The following is an 18089-nucleotide window of genomic DNA, read 5'->3' as shown; positions in this document are numbered from 1 at the left end:
TGGGGCAGAGGCAGTCTGATCACTTGAGGTCAGGAGTTCGAGACCAGCGTCGCCAACATCGTGAAACCCTGTTGTCTACTAAAAATATAGAAATTAGCTTGGCGTGGTGGTGCGTGCCTGTAATCCCAGCTACTCGGGAGGCTGAGGCAGGAGAAGCGCTTGAACCTGGGAGGCAAGGTTACAGTGAGCCGAGATCTCACAACTGCACTCCAGCCTGGTGACAGGGCAAGAGTCCTTCTCAATAAATGAATGAATGAATGAATAAATAAATAAATGAAATTTGTCATTAAAATGAATGGTTCTTTTTTTTGAGACGGACAAATATTTCACATAAATTCAATCACTTAATATGTGTTTTTTTGTGACTGGCTTCTTACTGTAATGTTTTCTGTTTGTTTGCTTGTATTTGAGACAGGGTCTTGCTCTGTGGCCCAGGCTGGAGTGCACTGGCACCATCTCAGCTCACTGCAACCTCTGCTTAATGGATTTAAGTGATTCTCCTGCCTCAGCCTCTCAAGTAGCTGGGACAACAGGGGCGGGCAACACGATGCCTGGCTAATTTTTGTATTTTTCATAGAGACGGGGTTTTGCCATGTTGGCCAAGCCGGTCTTGAACTTCTGAACTCAAGTGATCTGCCCACCTCAGCCTCCCAAAGTGCTGGGATTACAGGTGTGAGCCACTGTGCCCAGCCTATTTTTCTAAAACTGTCCAAAATGACCAGTTATTTGGGGCTCTGACTCTTTAACTGCTCAAAGAAAGGTCCTTAACTTGAACTTGATGGCTCTTTTAGAATTATGGCCAGGAAAAAAAAAAAAAAGAACTGCTTGATTGACAGGAGAAAAGGCCTCCCCAAGGATTAAGAGAACTTTAGGGAATAGAAATATGCAATAACCCATTGTTTATCCACCTCTTCTACCACCTCCTCACTCCCTAATCTCTCCCACCTCTCCTTTCTGCCTACCCTGCTTCAGGGGGCCAGTCTCTGTTTCTGTCTTTCTCAGATTCCAGCCAAACTTACTCCCTAAATTTGAAGTCTGGTAATGGCTGGGTTGGGGAAACAGCCAGTATTAAGTTAGGAATGAAGGAATTGTAGCATCTAAAATTTTTCTTGGAGTCCAAGAATTAAATCTATACCAGTCTTGTGGTAGGATGAGAAAATTGCTCATATCAGTTGTTGTCATTATTGTTACTACTATTTTCTTTTGGAAGAGTATGATTGAAGTTAGGCAGTTGCCTAATTTTAATTTCTAAATTGATGTTTTATTTCATTAAATTTAATAAGTTCAATGAAATAAAACTTAATTTAAAATTAATTTTGTAGTGACTGATATTTAGAGAAATAGATACTTCAAATCTAAAATCAGGATTACTTTGACAAATCTAACTATCTAATACAGGGGAGATTGAAATGATAATACAGCTCTGAAGCTGTAGCAAGACTTCTCTTGGAATATTAATGGTGATCAACTTCAGATTCTATTTCTCTAAGCAAAGTTAAACTGGTTTTTGAACACATTCTTTTCCTTTCTCCCCATCAATCCCATGCCTTGCTTCCCTACCCCCTTTCTCTTTTAAAATTTCCAATGAATGTAGGCTCTATTCAACAGATTGTTTTCTTTTAGTAACTGAGGTGTCCTCATTTCTAAGCCAGAAACTGAATTTCAAACAATTAACGTCTACTTCATTACATAAAAATAACTGTGTGTGTATGTGTGGTGTATAGAAAAAGAACGTTTTTTATGAGCTTGCTATTCCTGTCATCTCTGCAGCTGAGATGCACTCATTTCCAGGTATAGCCACTTTCTCAGCAGACGACACTCAATTTTCATTTAGGCTTGAATTGCTCAGAACAGCACTGCCTTCCCAAGCTCCCACCTGGTAGTGCTTAGACATAAATTAAGTTGATCCTCAAAAAAATTCAAATCTGGTACAATATTTTTTACAAATATGATGGGCGAGGGGGAGGTGGAACGAAATCTGGGCACTGTGCAAGAAAAACAAGAGAAATGAATGAAGTTGAAGAAATCCAATACATTTTGTTTCATTTTGAACACACTGTTTTCCTTAGATTTTCTAAAACAGGATTTAACCTATTTCGCTTGTACTATATCTCTCTCCCTCTACTCTCCAGGCCCTCAATATTCCACTGTTGTTCAATATGTGTTAATTATAGTACTTGCAGTTGTTCTCTGTAATGGAAAATTCTATCATTATCTATGTTATTTTCTCTCCCAGATTTCCCCTCAGCTGCAGGACATGAAGTAACAAGAGTGGGAGTGGTTGGAACCAGCTTATATACACTTTCACGTGAACTCTAATACGTAACATTATTCCTGATAAACTGATTGTATTCAAGCTTAAGGAGCCAATATATAAAAATTCATTGTAGGGGAAAAAGATAATTTAAATAACATGGTTTTTAGTATATGGCAATAACCAAATTAATGCTGCAACTTTTCTTTATAAGAATGTAGCCGGATTAAAATGTTAAAGAAAGAGTATAAATAAGCTAGAAGATGAGGGTGGGGTGGGGAGCATTTTTGGCAAAATTGAAATACCCTGAGGAAGAAAAGTACACAGTATATTTGATATGTTGAAAGAACTCCAATATGGCCAACACATAAAGAGCAACATAAAAGTGATAGTGATTACTGTTGTTTTTTTTTTTTTTTTTTTGAGAAGGAGTCTTGCTCTGTCACCCAGGCTGGAGTCCGGTGGCACAATCTTGGCTCACTGCAACCTCTGTCTCTTGGGTTCAAGTGATACTCCTGCCTCAGCCTCCCAAGTAGCTGGGACTACAGGCATGCACCACCATACCTGGCTAATTTTGTATTTTTAGTAGAGACGGGGTTTCTCCATGTTGGTCAGGCTGGTCTCGAACTCCCGACCTCAGGTGATCCGCCCGTCTTGGCCTCCCAAAATGACGGGATTACAGGCGTGAGCCACTGTGCCTGGCCACAAAGTTCTATTTTTTTAAACACAAATGCAACATAATTATTATTATTTGAGATGGAGTCTCGCTCTGTCGCCCAGGCTGGAGTGCAGTGGTGCCATCTCGGCTTACTGCAAGCTCCGCCTCCCAGGTTCATGCCATTCTCCTGCCTCAGCCTCCTGAGTAGATGGGACTACAGGCGCCCACCACCACGCCTGGTTAATTTTTTTTTTTTTTTTGTACTTTTAGCAGAGACGGGGTTTCATCGTGTTAGCCAGGATGGTCTCAATCTCCTGACCTCGTGATCCGCCCGCCTCGGCCTCCCAAAGTGCTGGGATTACAGGAGTGAGCCACCGCGCCCGGCCCACACTTTATATATATATATATATATATATATATATATATATATATACACACACACACTTTCTATATACATATATATGTGTGTGTGTGTCTATATAAATATACATATATATACATATATACATATATACACATATACATACATATATATACATATACATATATATACACACACATATATATATACTGGAAATATGGAAATATAGTTTCCAGTTTATATATACATACATAAACTGGAAGTAAATTACCTAAGATTAGCGTAATGACTAAGTCAATAATGGTACATCCATTATTAAGTAACCATCAAAAAATGATTCCTACTGGTGGTAGCCCACACCTGTAATCGCAGCACGTGGGAGGCTGAGGTGGATGGATTACTTGAGACCAGGAGTTCGAGACCAGCCCAGCCAACCTGGCAAAACCCAGTCTCTACTAAAAATACAAAAATTAGCTGGGCGTAGAGGCACTCGCCTGTAGTCCCAGCCACTTGGGAGGTGGAGGTTGCGGTGAGCTGAGATTGCGCCACTGCACTCCAGCCTGAGCGACAGGGCAAGACTGTCTCAAAAAAACAAAACAAAACGAAACAAAACTTAGCTCAGTATAATTTTTCTAAATTATGATTAGGGGACCAGGGTCTGAGTCTGATGCCTGTAATCCCAGCACTTTGGAAGGCCGAAGCAAACGGATTGTTTGAGTTCAGGAGTTCAAGACCCGCCTGGGCAACACGTGAAACCCTGTCTCTTAAAAAAAAAAAAAAAAAATTTAGCTAGGCATGGTAGCATGTGCCTGTAGCCCCAGCTACTTGTGAGGCTGAGGCAGGCTGGGCGCTGTGGCTCACACCTGTAATCCCAACACTTTGGGAAGCCGAGGTGTGAGGATCACGTGAGCCCAGGAAGCTGAGGCTCAGTGAGCTGTGACCATGCCACTGCACTCTAGGCTGGGCAATGGAGGGAGACCCTGTTTCAAAAAATAATAATAAATAAATAATAAATTAAAAAATGATTAAGATGTGAAATTCTTAATAAAATTCTGTGAAGCCCATAAATAATACTTTCATAAGGTTTTATATATGAAAGAACTAGAAATGAGTTTGTAATTATTAAATCAGGTTTTAAAAATAATCCATCTAATGGAAAGCATTGAGGCAAGAAATTTATTTATAGTTCTACTCTAGCCATGTCTGACATCAACCTAAAAATTCCAACTGAGATTTAAGAATTCTAATATCGAAAATAAACTAGAGGAAAAAAATGTAGGGATAATAATTCATATAAATAAATGTCTTCAATATTGGGATAATTATATCCATCATTCAGCATTGTTTAAATGAAAATAAATAATGGGTATGAAGTGTCTAACACAGTGCTTGGAACACAACAGAAATGGTCATTCTTACTGACAATACCAACCTGTAGTATTTTAACTTCTATATCTGGATTATGTTTAGTGGGTTGTTTTTTTGTTGTTGCTGTTGTTGTTGTTTTGAGTCAGGGTCCCTTTCTGTCACCCAGACTGGAGTGCAGCAGCGTGATGATAGCTCACTGTAAACTTGAACTCCTGGGCTCAAGTGTGTCTCCTCTGTCAGTCTCCCAAGCTCTTGCTATGTTACACAGGATGGGCTCGAAGTCCTGGCCTCAAGCAATCCTCCCATCTCAGCCTTCCAAAGAGCTGGGATTACAGGCATCAGCCACCATGCCCAGCCTTGTTTACTGTATTTTACACTGTCATACTGTGATAGTAGTTCTACACACATGTAAAGACTGCTTGTCAGACTAAATAATGTTATGTACCAATATTAAAGGACTGGCCAAAAATTCTCTTGATAAAAATAAGCAGGACAAATATTCAGCTATATGTACTTTTTTTTTTTTAATGTGTAAAAGATCAGAGAGAGGATATTTACTAAATTTTCTGATTCTATAGATGAGAAAACTGAAGCCCCAAAGGGTCAGGTTGTCTAAACTTCTATTCCTAGTTGATGACAGAACCTATTTAGAACAGGGATACTTGCCTCATCAGGGATGAGTTTTCTCTAATTAAGAAATCAGGCCTGGTCCGGGCACTGTGGCTCACACCTGTAATCCCAGCACTTTGGGAGGCTGAGGTGGACGGATCATGAGGTCAGGAGATCGAGACCGTCCTGGCTAACACGGTGAAACCCTGTCTCTACTAAAAATACAAAAAATTAGCTGGGCATGGTGGCGGGAGCCTGTAGTCCCAGCTACTCGGGGGGCTGAGGCAGGAGAATGGCGTGAACCTGGGAGGCGGAGCTTGCAGTCAGCCGAGATCTGCGCCACTGCACTCCAGCCTGGGTGACAGAAGAGCGAGACTCTGTCTCAAAAACAAAACAAAACAAAAAAGAACTCAGGCCTGGGCGCACGGTGGCTCATACCTGTCATCTCAGCACTTTGGGAGGCCGAGGTGGGCAGATCACCTGAGGTCGGGAGTTCAAGGTCAGCCTGGCCAACATGGCGAAACTCCATCTCTACTAAAAATACAAAAATTAGCCAGGCATTGTGGCGGGCGCCTGTAATCCCAGCTACTTGGGAGGCTGAAGCAGGAGAATCGCTTGAACCCAAGAGACGGAGGTTGCAGTGAGCTGAGATCAAGCCACTGCACTCCAGCCTGGGCGACAGTGAGACTCCGTCTCAAAAAAAAAAAAAAAAAAGAATTCAGGCTGGGCGCAGTGGCTCATGCCTGTAATCCCACCACTTTGGGAAGCTGAGGAGGGAGGATCGCTGCAGCCCAGGAGTTTGTGGCTCTAGTGAACTACGATGACAACACTGCAATCTAGCCCTGTGACAGAGCAAGACCCTGTCTCAAAAAATAATAATTCAAATGTATAATATTGATTAGTAAGAACTTAGAAAGCAAACAGAAGATACTTTGTCTTGAACTATGAAAACTGCTCAGATTATGCTTCAGAATTACTGGCTATAATGTTGCTTCTCCTTTTAGCTTCATGATACTCGATGTTCATAATCAAATAAATAAGATTATTTAGGTTGAGAAAAATCTCATGGGTTGGGCAGCAGAACAAATTAATAATCTTCAAACAGATCTTCCCTTTACAGATATGATCACAGAAAACTAGAAGTTGTCAGTGACTTAGAAGGGTCTAGAGAAGGCCAAGCACGGTGGCTCACGCCTGTAATCCCAGCACTTTGGGAGGCCGAGGCAGGTGGATCACCTGAGTTCAGGAGTTCAAGACCAGCCTGACCAACATGGAGAAACCCTGTCTCTACTAAAAATACAAAATTAGCCAGTCGCAGTGGCACATGCCTGTAATCCCAGTTACTCGGGATGCTGAGGCAGGAGAATCACTTGAACCTGGAAGGCGGAGGTTGAGGTGAGCCGAGATCGTGCCATTGCACTCCAGCCTGGGCAACAAGAGTGAAACTCTGCCTCAAAAAAAAAACAAAAAACAAAAAACAAAAAACAAAAACAGAAGCGTCTAGAGAAAGCATAAAGATGTACTGAGAGAGAGAGGAAGGGAGACAGGGAGGGAGAGGATCATTGCTAATGCATGATGCAGTCTACCCTAAAGTGGGAAATGATGGGAGAAGCCAAGAACAGCAAAAAATAGCCAAGGCAGAAATAAACATACTTTATAAATAGATGAGGGAAAAGGGGTTACGTGTGTACATGCACGTGTGCAAAAAAATAAGATTAGAAACAGTCTGGTGGTTCCTTAGAAAGTTAAACATGAGTCAGAAAGGCCATATTTAAGAAAAAAAAAAAAGGAAAAAGTTAGACTTATTTGAACGAGCAATTTCACTCCTAGGTATATACTCAAATAATATTAAAACATATGTCCACCCCAAAACTTGTACATAATTGCTCATAGCATCATTATTCCTAACAGGCAAGAAAAAGATGGAAAAATCCAAATGTCCTGCAACTGATGAGTAGATTCACAAAATGTGGTATATATACAATGGAATACTATGCAGCCATAAAAAGGAATGAAGTGCAGATTCATGCTACAACATGGATGAACCTTAAAAAACATTACAGTGGCCCGGATGTGGTGGCTCACGCCTGTAATCCCAGCACTTTGGGAGGCTGAGGAAGGCGGATTGCCTGAGCTCAGGAGTTCGAGACCAGCCTGGCCAACACGGTGAAACAAAAAATTAGCCAGGCATGGCGGCGTGCGCCTGTAATCCCAGCTACTGGGGAGGCTGAGGTAGGAGAATCGCTGGAACCCAGGAGGCAGAGGTTGCAGTGAGCCAAGACTGTGCCACTGCACTCCAGCCTGGGTGACAGAGTGAGGCTCCATCTCAAAAACAAACAAACAAACAAACAAACATTACAGTGGGTTGGTGGCTCATGCCTGTAATACCAGAACTTTGGAAGGCTGAGGCAGATGGATCACTTGAGCTCAGGAGTTTAAGACCAGCCTGGGCAACATGGTGAAACCCTGCCTCTAACAAAAATATGAAAAATTAGCAGGGCATGGTGGTGTGCGCCTGTAATCCCAGCTACTCAGGAGCCTGAGGTGGGAGGATTGCTTGAGCCCAGGAGGTAGAGGCTGCAGTGAGCTGAGATTGCGCCACTGCACTCCAGCCTGGGCAACAGAGCAAGATCCCATCTCAAAAAACAAGCAAACAGAAAACATTACAGTAAGAAACCAGTCACAAAAAACCACATATTAACTGGTTCAATTTATATGAAATGTCCATGAGAGGAAAATCCAGAGACAGAAAGTAGATTAGTGGTAGCCTAAGTTGGGGGGAAATGGGGAGATGGTAGGAGGATAGCTAAAGGATACAAGGTTTCTTTTTGGGGTAATGTTCATAATTGATTGTGGTGATGGTGGCACCACTAAAAACCATTGAACTGTACACTTTGCTGGGATACAGTGGCATGATCACAATTTATTGCAGCCTCAAACTCCTGGGCTCAAGCAATTCTCCTGTCTCAGCCTCCTGAGTAGCTGGGACTACAGGAGTGCACCACTGCGTCTGGCTAATTTTCTTTTTGTTTAACATAGAGATGAGGTCTTGCTGTGTTGCCCAGGCTGCCTCAAACTCCTGGCCTCAGCCTCCCAAAGTGTTGGGATTACAGGTGTGAGTCACCATGCCCAAACTGAATTGAGTTGTATGGTATGTGAACTGGATCTCCATGAAGTTGTTAGCAAAAACAAAAACAAAAACCAAGGAGAATAACTGTGGCAATGCAAACCTGAAATGAAAAAACAACCAGCACCAAGTGTGGTGGCTCACGCCTGTAATCCCAGCACTTTGGCAGGCTGAGGTGGGAGGATCATTCAAGCCTGGGTGATTGAGGCTGCAGTGAGCCGTGGTCATGTGCCACTGCACTCCAGCCTGGGCAAAAGTGAGACCCCGCTTCAAAACAAAACAAAACAAAACAAAACAAAAATGAAAAGAAGCTGGGCATGGTGGCTCATGCCTGTAATCCCAGCACTCTGGGAGACAGAGGCAGGCAGATCACCTGAGGTCAGGAGTTCGAGACCAGCCTGACCAACATGAAGCCCCGTCTCTACTAAAAATACAAATTAGCTGGGTGTGGTGGCGGGTGCCTGTAATGTCAGCTATTCAGGAGGCTGAGGCAGGAGAATTGCTTGAACCCAGGAGGCGGAGGTTGCAGTAAGCCGAGATTGTGCGACTGCACTCTAGCCTGGGCACGACAGAGAGAGACTCCATCTAAAAAAAAAAAAGAAAAGAAAAGAAAAAAGAAAAGAAAAAACACCCAAAAGTCAGTGAGAAAACAGGCAAGACAAAGTACCTATCTCAGGTATCTAAAAGGCTGAGTGGAGTTCAAGTGTAGTGAGCTATGATTGCACTCCAGTCTGGGCAACAGTGCAAGACTCTGTCTCTAAAAGAAAAAGGAAAAGAAAGGAAAAGAGAAAAGAAGATAAAATGTTCAGAAAGTGACTTGCTTTTGATAATACTTGCTCAGTCTGTTACACTGTGCGGTAAAACTTGGTGTTTAAAATTTGCTAAATGCTGTGGCAAACATTCATTTTGTGAATTATCTATTTCGTACGGTAAAATGCCCACTACATGAGAGAATGGCATCACTGTAATTATGCCTAATTCATTTTTGTATCCCCTGCAGCACTTAGCTTGATGCCTTATACACAGTAGGCATTCAATAAATATTTGATGAAGGAAACTAACCATCATAGCCAGAACTTGAGGTTCTGTAATTACAAAACATAACTGAAGCCAAATTATAGCCATTAAAAAAAGCAGAATATTATATTACATTTAAACATTTTAGTGAACCTTTAAATGAGAATTTTAATTCTGTTAACAACTAAAATATACCTAGCATAATTTAGTAATTTGATATGAAAGCTAAAAGATCCATCAGAAAGATAAGGACATTTTGGGAAATGCTTAGAAAATGCTGTGATTTTATTCATAGTATATACACCACAAAACAGACACTTTCCATTATTCTGATTACTTCAGAATTTAAAATCTGCTTGTTTTTCAATTGATTTTTTTCATGACAGATGCTGAGTTCTGACCCATTTTTTTCCCGACAATATCAATAGGCTGCCCGACTACATGATACAATTGATTTTAGCATTTAAATTTAAGACTATGGCTCAGTGTTTGAAAAATAAATAAGTTAACAAAAGAGAAACATTATTAGGAGGAAAATGAAAACATATTCACCACATGATAAAAAAAATCACTCCTTAAAAATCAATAAGTGGTGTGAGCATTATTTCACTTAACCTACTTGGAAGCACTATAATACCAATATACAAATAAAACAGAACTCATAGGTAGCCTGGAATGATACAGTGGCCATCACTAATTAGGGGCTAGTTGACAACATAAATACAAATAAATGAAAGTACAAATTAAAAAAAACTTGTTTTTAGCTTAATTGTTGGTGCAGAATGTATGGCGGGGGCTGGTTGTCTGGCAGCCGCTTTAGCTTTGCTTGCTTGGCTTGCTCGAACGGCAGTTTCTAGACGCACTTTCAACTCAGGAGCAGCCCCCATTACTGTCTTGAAAGCATGTGGATACAGAGGTCCAATATGCATTAAATTCTGGAGTGCAAACTCATGAAGATCTTTGGAAGCTGAACTTGCTGAGGCAAAAGAATTTTCATCCAGCAGGTAAGATATCAAAGTGGGAACTAAAAGAGCAAGTAGCTGGACTCCTGTAAATAATAAAGTATGAAAAAAGATCACAAACATAAGGATTATAATAAACTTTAAAAACTAGGCAATTGCCATGGAAGACTGAACATAATAAAATATAAGTACACATGCACAGCCTACTTTAGACCTCAATAACTCATAATTAATATTAAATATTTACTAAATGTCCAAGCTGGAAACCAGGTTTGTTAATATTGTATATTTTACATTTATATTAATTTGCTTTACTTAAAAAAAAATGGGCCAAAGGTTAAAAAGTAATAAAACACTTTACAATTGCCACCTGGTAGAATGTATCTTGAGAGTAAGATTATAAAATTTTTACAGGCATTCTAGAATCAGGAGATTGGAGTGAGGAACAGAAACCTGAAAAGCATCTATTTACCATTATTTAACTAACACTAGTTGTTTCTTTCCTCTTTAAGTAGAAATACAATACAACTTTTTTCCTATTTCATCATCCCCCAAAACTCACAGTGAGGGGAAATTCCTCAAAACTAAGGGAATACATAAGCTTACGGTTAAAAAAACAAGAACCTATGTCCGACTGATATAAATTCCAAGTCCTTAAAAAAGTATTTATTTGGAGGCTTCATCTCCTTTTGTTAGTCTTTTGTCTTTACTTATATTAACAACTCCATCCTGGGATATCAGTTTCATTAAAGGTGATTTTTTTTTAACAATTAACCTTTATATGTAATTGTGTGTGTGTATAACATCTCATAATCACATTGAGAATTACGCTTTCTCCCCCTTAATTACTGTTAATTTTTGTAGAATGACAACTGACGCAATTGTAAGGCAGGAGGAAGCATCTGGTAGAGAATGTGTGACACTCACTGATGTCAGCAAGGACAGTGATAATAATCAGTGAAGCCTTTCCAGAATCCCAGTTCCACCCTGGACCTTACTCCCTATTTTCTTTCCCTGCTGTATTTTTTTCTTCACAGCTCCTATCAATTCCTGCATCTAACTATAGATGTTATATCTACATCTAAAATTGATATATCCATCATCACTATATAAAATTGCACAAAGATACATGTCTACATATAACAGACACAGATACATATATATATATACACATACACACACACACACACACACACACACACACACACACACACGTATAGGGGACGAGAAGTGTTTATTGTCTGTGTTTTCCTACCAGAAATGTAAGCTCCATGAGATCAGGGACCTTTGCCTGTTTTATTTCATGAGAAATTCTCAATGCCTAGAACACTACCTGGTACACAGGCATCCAGTAACTATGCTTTGAATGAATAAACATACACACTCTTTCTCTTGGCAACTACCCAGAAGTTTCCAATTAATTGGATTTGTTTCCATATTAAGTTTTCAGAAAAGAGGTAAAAAGCTTATTTTTAAAGTCCCAGGTAAATCCTCCAATCTTCTAGATTTAGTTCAATTTCCCTCATGTAGAATGTTAATAGTATTATAGGGGTAGGCGCGGTGGGCTCATGCCTGTAATCCTAGCACTTTGGGAGGCCAAGGTGGGCGGATCCCCTGGTCAGGAGTTTGAGACCAGTCTGGCCAACAGGGCGAAACCCTATCTCTATTAAATATCCAAAAAATTTGATTAGGCGCGGTGGCTCATGCCTGTAATCCTAGCACTTTGGGAGGCCGAGGCAGACGGATCACCTGAGGTCAGGAGTTTGAGACCAGCCTAACCAACATGGAGAAACCCTATCTCTACTAAAAATACAAAATTAGCCGGGCATGGTGGCGCATGCCTGTAATCCCAGCTACTAGGGAGGCTGAGGCAGGAGAATCGCTTGACTCTGGAAGGCGGAGGTTGTGGTGAGCCGAGATCGTGCCATTGCACTCCAGCCTGGGCAACAAGAGTGAAACTCTGTCTCAAAAAACAAAACAAAACAAAACAAAAAAACCCAAAAATATTAGCTGGGTGTGGTGGCACATGCCTGTAATCCCAGTTACTCTGGAGGCTGAGGCAGGAGAATCGCTTGAACCTGGGAGGCAGAGGTCTCAGCGAGCAGAGATCGTGCCATTGCACTCCAGCATGGGCGACAAAGCGAGACTCCCTTTCAAAAAAAAAAAAATGTTAATAGTATTATAAAAGCTGGCTTTCATAATAAAAATAGAGAATTATAAAATATATATAAAATTATCTTCAGTATATTGGCTTGCTAAATCGGAAGAGGTTTCAATAGTAGGTTTTCAACAGTAGGTTGAAAATTAAGGTTTTGGTTTTAACAATTTTAAAATATAACTGGAGGCCGGACGCAGTGGCTCACGCCTGTAATCTCAGCACTTTGGGAGGCTGAGGCGGGTGGATCACCTGAGGCCAGGAGTTCGAGACCAGCCTGGCCAACATGGTGAAACCCTATCTCTACTAAAAATATAACAAATTAGCTAGACGTGGTGGCAGGCGCCTGTAATCCCAGCTACTCCTGAGGCTGAGGCAGGAGAATCGCTTGAACTCGGGAGGCGGAGGTTGCAATGAGCCAAGATCAGGCCACTGCACTCCAGCCTGGGCAACAAGAGTGAAACTCTGTCTCAAAAAAAAAAAAAAAAAAAAAAAAAAAAAAAATATATATATATATATATATATAAAACTGGAAAAATATAAGTTATTTAAGTATTCATCAAATATCTAGAAATATGCTAAGCATTATAGGAAATGTTACATAATTTGTTTCTACCTGGATTCTTTTATTATCTAAATGAAAACAGTAGACAGCACATAGAACAATTAGAGCACTAAGTGCTAAAAAATGTGGGTAGCATTTCCGTATAGAATTCACCAAGAGAATCATGAAACTGAGGAATACTTTGGGATTTTATTTGGTTGGTTACAAATACCAAATAAATTCTATGAAGGGTAAGATCGGAGTGAGCTAAGTAATTAGGCAATATTTCTCAAAGAAAAGATCTAATGTAGGTTTAATAGATTTGTATAAGAAAAAAATAAGAGAAAACCAACTGAGGAAAGTGAAAATAATATGAACAATGTAAGCGATTAAAAGGAGCACAGAAAGGAAACTGGTCTGGTCAGGTTAGTAGGTACACGTTGGGGAGCAGAAAAAATATTTTGAAAAGCAAGCAAAGATGTTCAGACTTGATGCTGTAAGGGAAGAGTAAACTTTTCCAAATTCTTAAGCAAAGGAGAGATAAAATTACTTTAGGTAAATTTGATGGGGAATATCAGCTAGGAAAACTATTATAGTTATCTATTTAGGAGGTGATTAGATATAAGAATAAGGTGCAAGTTTCTCTTGAAACCTAGAGAAATTTCAGAAAGAGATGGGACAAGATTTGAATAATAGATTCAATAAAGATGATGAACAAGGAGTCAAATATAATTCTAATATTTTTAGCTTATAACTTTGGTCATGCAGGGTGAAAAAACATATACTGCCCATTCTTATACCGGATACTGTAAAGTTGACAACAAAATTAACATCTGTAAATGGGATGAAAAAAGTTGAATGACTTAAATTCAAAAGCTGAAAATTTACCCTCCGGGAATCATGTAACTATGTAAAATATGAAGTGAAGTATAAAAATGTTGCCATCAAATTAATATGATTTACATTCATTCATTTATTTGATGGTATCCTCCTAATAAGTGTCATCTTATTTCACTAATGAGACTTGTGTGCCTTTGGTTTTTTATGGCATTTATTCTTAGATTCAGTTTTAATTTTAAAAACAGGCAAACTGCTTATTCTACCTCTTAAAAGTCTTGTTAGAGTACAAAACATCTGTTATCTGAGTAGTGAAGCAGTGCATTAAAAAAATGAAGAAATCACAATGGTGCCTTTTTTTGTTTTTTTTTTTTTTGAGACAGAGTCTCACTCTGTTGCCCAGGCTGGAGTGCAGTGGTGTGATCTCGGCTCACTGCAACCTCTGCCTCCTGGGTTCAAGCGATTCTCCTGCCTCAGCCTCATGAGTAGCTGGGACTACAGGCATGTGCCACCACACCTGGCTTTTTGTTTTTTTTTTTTTTCAGTAGAGACGGGGTTTCACCATATTGGCCAGGCTGGTCCTGAACTCCTGAACTCGTGATGCACCTGCCTTGGTATCCCCAAGTGTTGGCATTACAGGCGTGAGCCACCACACCTGACCAATGGTGCTGATCATTGCTACACCTCATTAATAATGCTACAAATTGGTCTGGTTGATAGTTGAAATTACAATGCTTTGGTTGTTTTATATCTTAAACTGAAAAAGGGTCATTTATTTCAAAGACATTGCTAAAGCCTAACTAGCTATTAAACTATATTTAATTATACAAATGATATATATATTCTTACTGTCAAAAAAATCAAACAATACAGAATTTAAAAAAAAGTTCCCTTCCCTATCTGTCCTCATGCTAAATTTAATTCCAAATTAGGGTGCCTGTAAAGGAATTGATCCCAAGAGTCAACTCAAAAATATTTTAAATACTAGAACGCAATAAAACTTAGTGCTGGGATTACAAAGTGAGTAAGATTCAGTCCTCATCTTTATGGAATTTACAATTAGTAAAATAACAATACAAATAAAGTTATTTTGATTTGCCAAACATAGGCCATGTCAGTCATAAAATTTTTCCCTAAATAACCTATATTGTTACTAATTTCAACTAAATTTATCAACTTCTCCAAACACTGCCTTTTCTGACTTTCCTAATTTTGATGTTGTTTTCATGCAACATAGTAATACTTGCTTTTCTTTTGCCTTCTATAACCAGTTAATCATCAAATCAGATAAACCTTTCTTCCACTTTCTCCTCTGCATTCTTTTCTTCTACTGGCATAGTTCTGGATTATTATTTTATAGAGGAGCTATTGAAATCGCTTTTCGAAAATCTCCACTACTTTTCCAATTTTCTGTGAAATGTTTTTAAGAGAAGAGGAAAAAATTTTTAACAGAAAAGAAAAAACAGGTACAGTTTGTAGGTGGAGAGCAATCTGACAATATAGATTAAAAGTCTTTTTTTCTTTTTTTTGAGATGGAGTCTTGCTCTGTCACCCAGGCTGGAGCCCAGTGGGGTGATCTCAGCTCACTGCAACCTCCGCCTCCCGGGTTCAAGCAATTCTCCCGTCCAGTCTCCCGAGTAGCTGGGATTACAGGTGCATACCACGAGGCCTGGCTAATTTTTGTACTTTTAGTAGAGACAGGGTTTCATCATATTGGTCAGGTTGGTCTCGAACTCCTGATCTCAGGTGATCTGCCTGCCTTGGCCTCCCAAAGTGCTGGGATTACAGGCATGAGCCACCGCGTGCAGCCAATTTTTTGTATTTTTAGTAGAGATGGGGTTCCACCATGTTTGCCAGGCTAGTCTTAAACTCCTGATCTCAAGTGATCTGCTTGCCTTGGCCTCCCAAAGTGTTGGGATTACAGGCATGAGCCACTGTCCCTGGCCAATTAAAAGTATTAAAATGTGCATTCCCTTCTCTCCAGTAATTTCACTCTTAGGAATCTGACAGAAATAATTTAAGAATAAAGATGCTCATCTCGGCCAGGTGCAGCGGCTCACGCTTGTAATCCGAGCACTTTGGGAGGCTGAGGCAGGTGGATTACTTGAGGTGAGGAGTTCAAGACCAACTTGGCCAAGGTGGTGAAACCCCATCTCTACTCAAAATACAAAAATAAGCCAGGCGTTGTGGCACATGCCTGTAATCCCAGCTACTCAGGAGGCTGAGGCAGGAGAATCACTTGAACTTCAGAGGCGGAGGTTGCGGTGAGCCAAGATCGTGCCACAGCACTCCAGCCTGGGCAAGACTTTGTTTCAAAAAAAAAAAAAAAAGCTTCATTTGTGATCTTGAAAAATTAAAAACAGCTTAATGTTCAATCATAAGATACTAGTTTAAAAAGTACAGTCTGTCTACAATTAAAAATCATATTTTGAAGGACAAATATTGTGATAAAATCAAAGCTTAAGTATTAAGGGAATAAAGAAAATACATTAAACTGCATAAGTCTCTGGTTAAATGGATGTATGCAGTAGTTTTTCATTAAATTAAAAAAAATTCTAAATAACAAGTTTTGAGATATTTTAATAATTATGTTTGGTATTAATACTTAACTGGTTATATTTGTTATAAAGCTTTTATACCTCTATTATGAAGATTAGAATGTATTATTTTAAAACCCTATGAAATGGGCACGGTAGCTCACACCTATAATTCTAGCACTTTGAAAGGCCAAGGCGGGTGGATCGCTTGAGTCCAGGAGGAGTCAGAGACTAACCTGGGCAACATGGCAAAAACCTGTCTCTACAAAAAATACAAAAATTAGCCAGGCATGGTGGCACGTGCCTGTAGTCCCAGCTACTCGGGAGGCCGAGGTGGGAGGATTGTTTCAGTGCAGGAGGCGGAGGTTGCAGTGAGCCAAGATGGTGCCATTGCATGCCAGCCTGGGTGACAGAGCAAGACTGTCTAAAAAAAAAGAAAAAAAAACCCTATTAAACATCTATATTTTTCCTAGATCTTAAGGGATGCATACATTCCTAGAAAAAAAAAAATCGCTGTGTTGAAATGCCATTGGCAATTCATTTGAACTTCCTGCTCAAAAACAAACAAAGAAAAAAATCAACTCACTACATTATGTAACAGAAGCAAAGGCCTGTTTTTTTTTTCTTTTCTTTTTTTTTTGAGATGGAGTCTCGCTCTGTTGCCAGGCTGGAGTGCGCTGGCGCGATCTCGGCTCACTGCAACCTCCAACTCCCGGGTTCAAGTGATTCTCCTGCTTCAGCCTCCCGAGTAGCTGGGACAGCAGGTGTGCACCACACGCCCAGCTAATTTTTGTATTATTAGTAGAGATCAGGTTTCACTATGTTGGCCAGGATGGTCTCGATCTCTTGACCTCGTGATCCACCCACCTTGGCCTCCCAGAGTGCTGGGACTCCCAAAGTGTAAGCCACCGCGCCCAGCAGGCCTGTTTCTAATATCAAATAAAATTTATATACAATACAGATCTTCATTCTGAACTAGTAGCTTTTTATAAGAATATACTTACTGTTTTGTTCTTCACCAAGAGCAACCAATGTTTCAAGAACTTTTATTCCTTCTTGAACTGCTAAAAGCTCTATGTTACTGGCTGGTCTGTTTCTTTCAACAGCTTTTAGCTTTTCAACCACTATTGGAGCTAATGAATGAATATAAGGAGTTGAAAGGGCACGATTGGAATGTTGGAAGACTGAGAGGAGAAGCTGGTAACATTTGGCTTGAACCTATATAAGAAGAACATATTATCAATTAACATGTGTATAGTTCTTATTTGCTCTACAATCACATTGCATCTTATTATGTACTGAAAATAAGTGATACTGCAGGACAAAAATGGAAATTACATTTTCTACTTAGAGAAATGGAGTAGAATAGAATTTTCTGACAAAAATTAGTCAAAAATGTTCATATATTTTAATGACCAAATCACCATGCTTATACAATTCCTGTATTTTTATTTTTATTTTTTTTTGAGATGGAGTCTCGCTCTGTCGCCAGGCTACAATGCAGTGGCACCATTTTGGCTCACTGCAATCTCTGCCTCCCGGGTTCAAGCGATTCTCCTGCCTCAGCCTCCCAAGTAGCTGGGATTACAGGTGCGCACCACCACACCCAGCTAATTTTTGTATTTTTAGTACAGACGGGGTTTCACCATGTTGGTCAGGA

General features: G+C 39.9%; 1 protein-coding gene across 5 annotated transcripts in view; it reads right to left on the bottom strand.

Moving 5' to 3' along the window:
• Nucleotides 1-9658: 9658 nt before the first annotated feature.
• HEATR5B (HEAT repeat containing 5B) overlaps nt 9659-18089 on the bottom strand; it is a 102875-nt gene continuing 94444 nt past the window's right edge. For 4 of the 5 annotated variants that reach the window (XM_003817657.7, XM_008970903.5, XM_034952937.3 and 1 more), the window contains 2 exons: nt 17434-17647; nt 9659-10442 (listed from right to left, as the gene is read on the bottom strand). In XM_003817657.7, coding sequence (XP_003817705.2) covers nt 10138-10442; nt 17434-17647 — 519 coding nt within the window. In that variant the 3' untranslated portion in view covers nt 9659-10137. Of the gene's footprint in view, nt 10443-17433; nt 17648-18089 lie in introns of those variants that run through there. The other variant, XM_063594627.1, reaches the window with a different exon arrangement.

Source organism: Pan paniscus, chromosome 12, assembly GCF_029289425.2.
Source record: "Pan paniscus chromosome 12, NHGRI_mPanPan1-v2.0_pri, whole genome shotgun sequence".
NCBI classification, from domain to species: domain Eukaryota; kingdom Metazoa; phylum Chordata; class Mammalia; order Primates; family Hominidae; genus Pan; species Pan paniscus.
The sequence above is the reverse complement of the archived record's forward strand: the minus strand, read 5'-3'. Positions and strand labels throughout refer to the sequence as shown.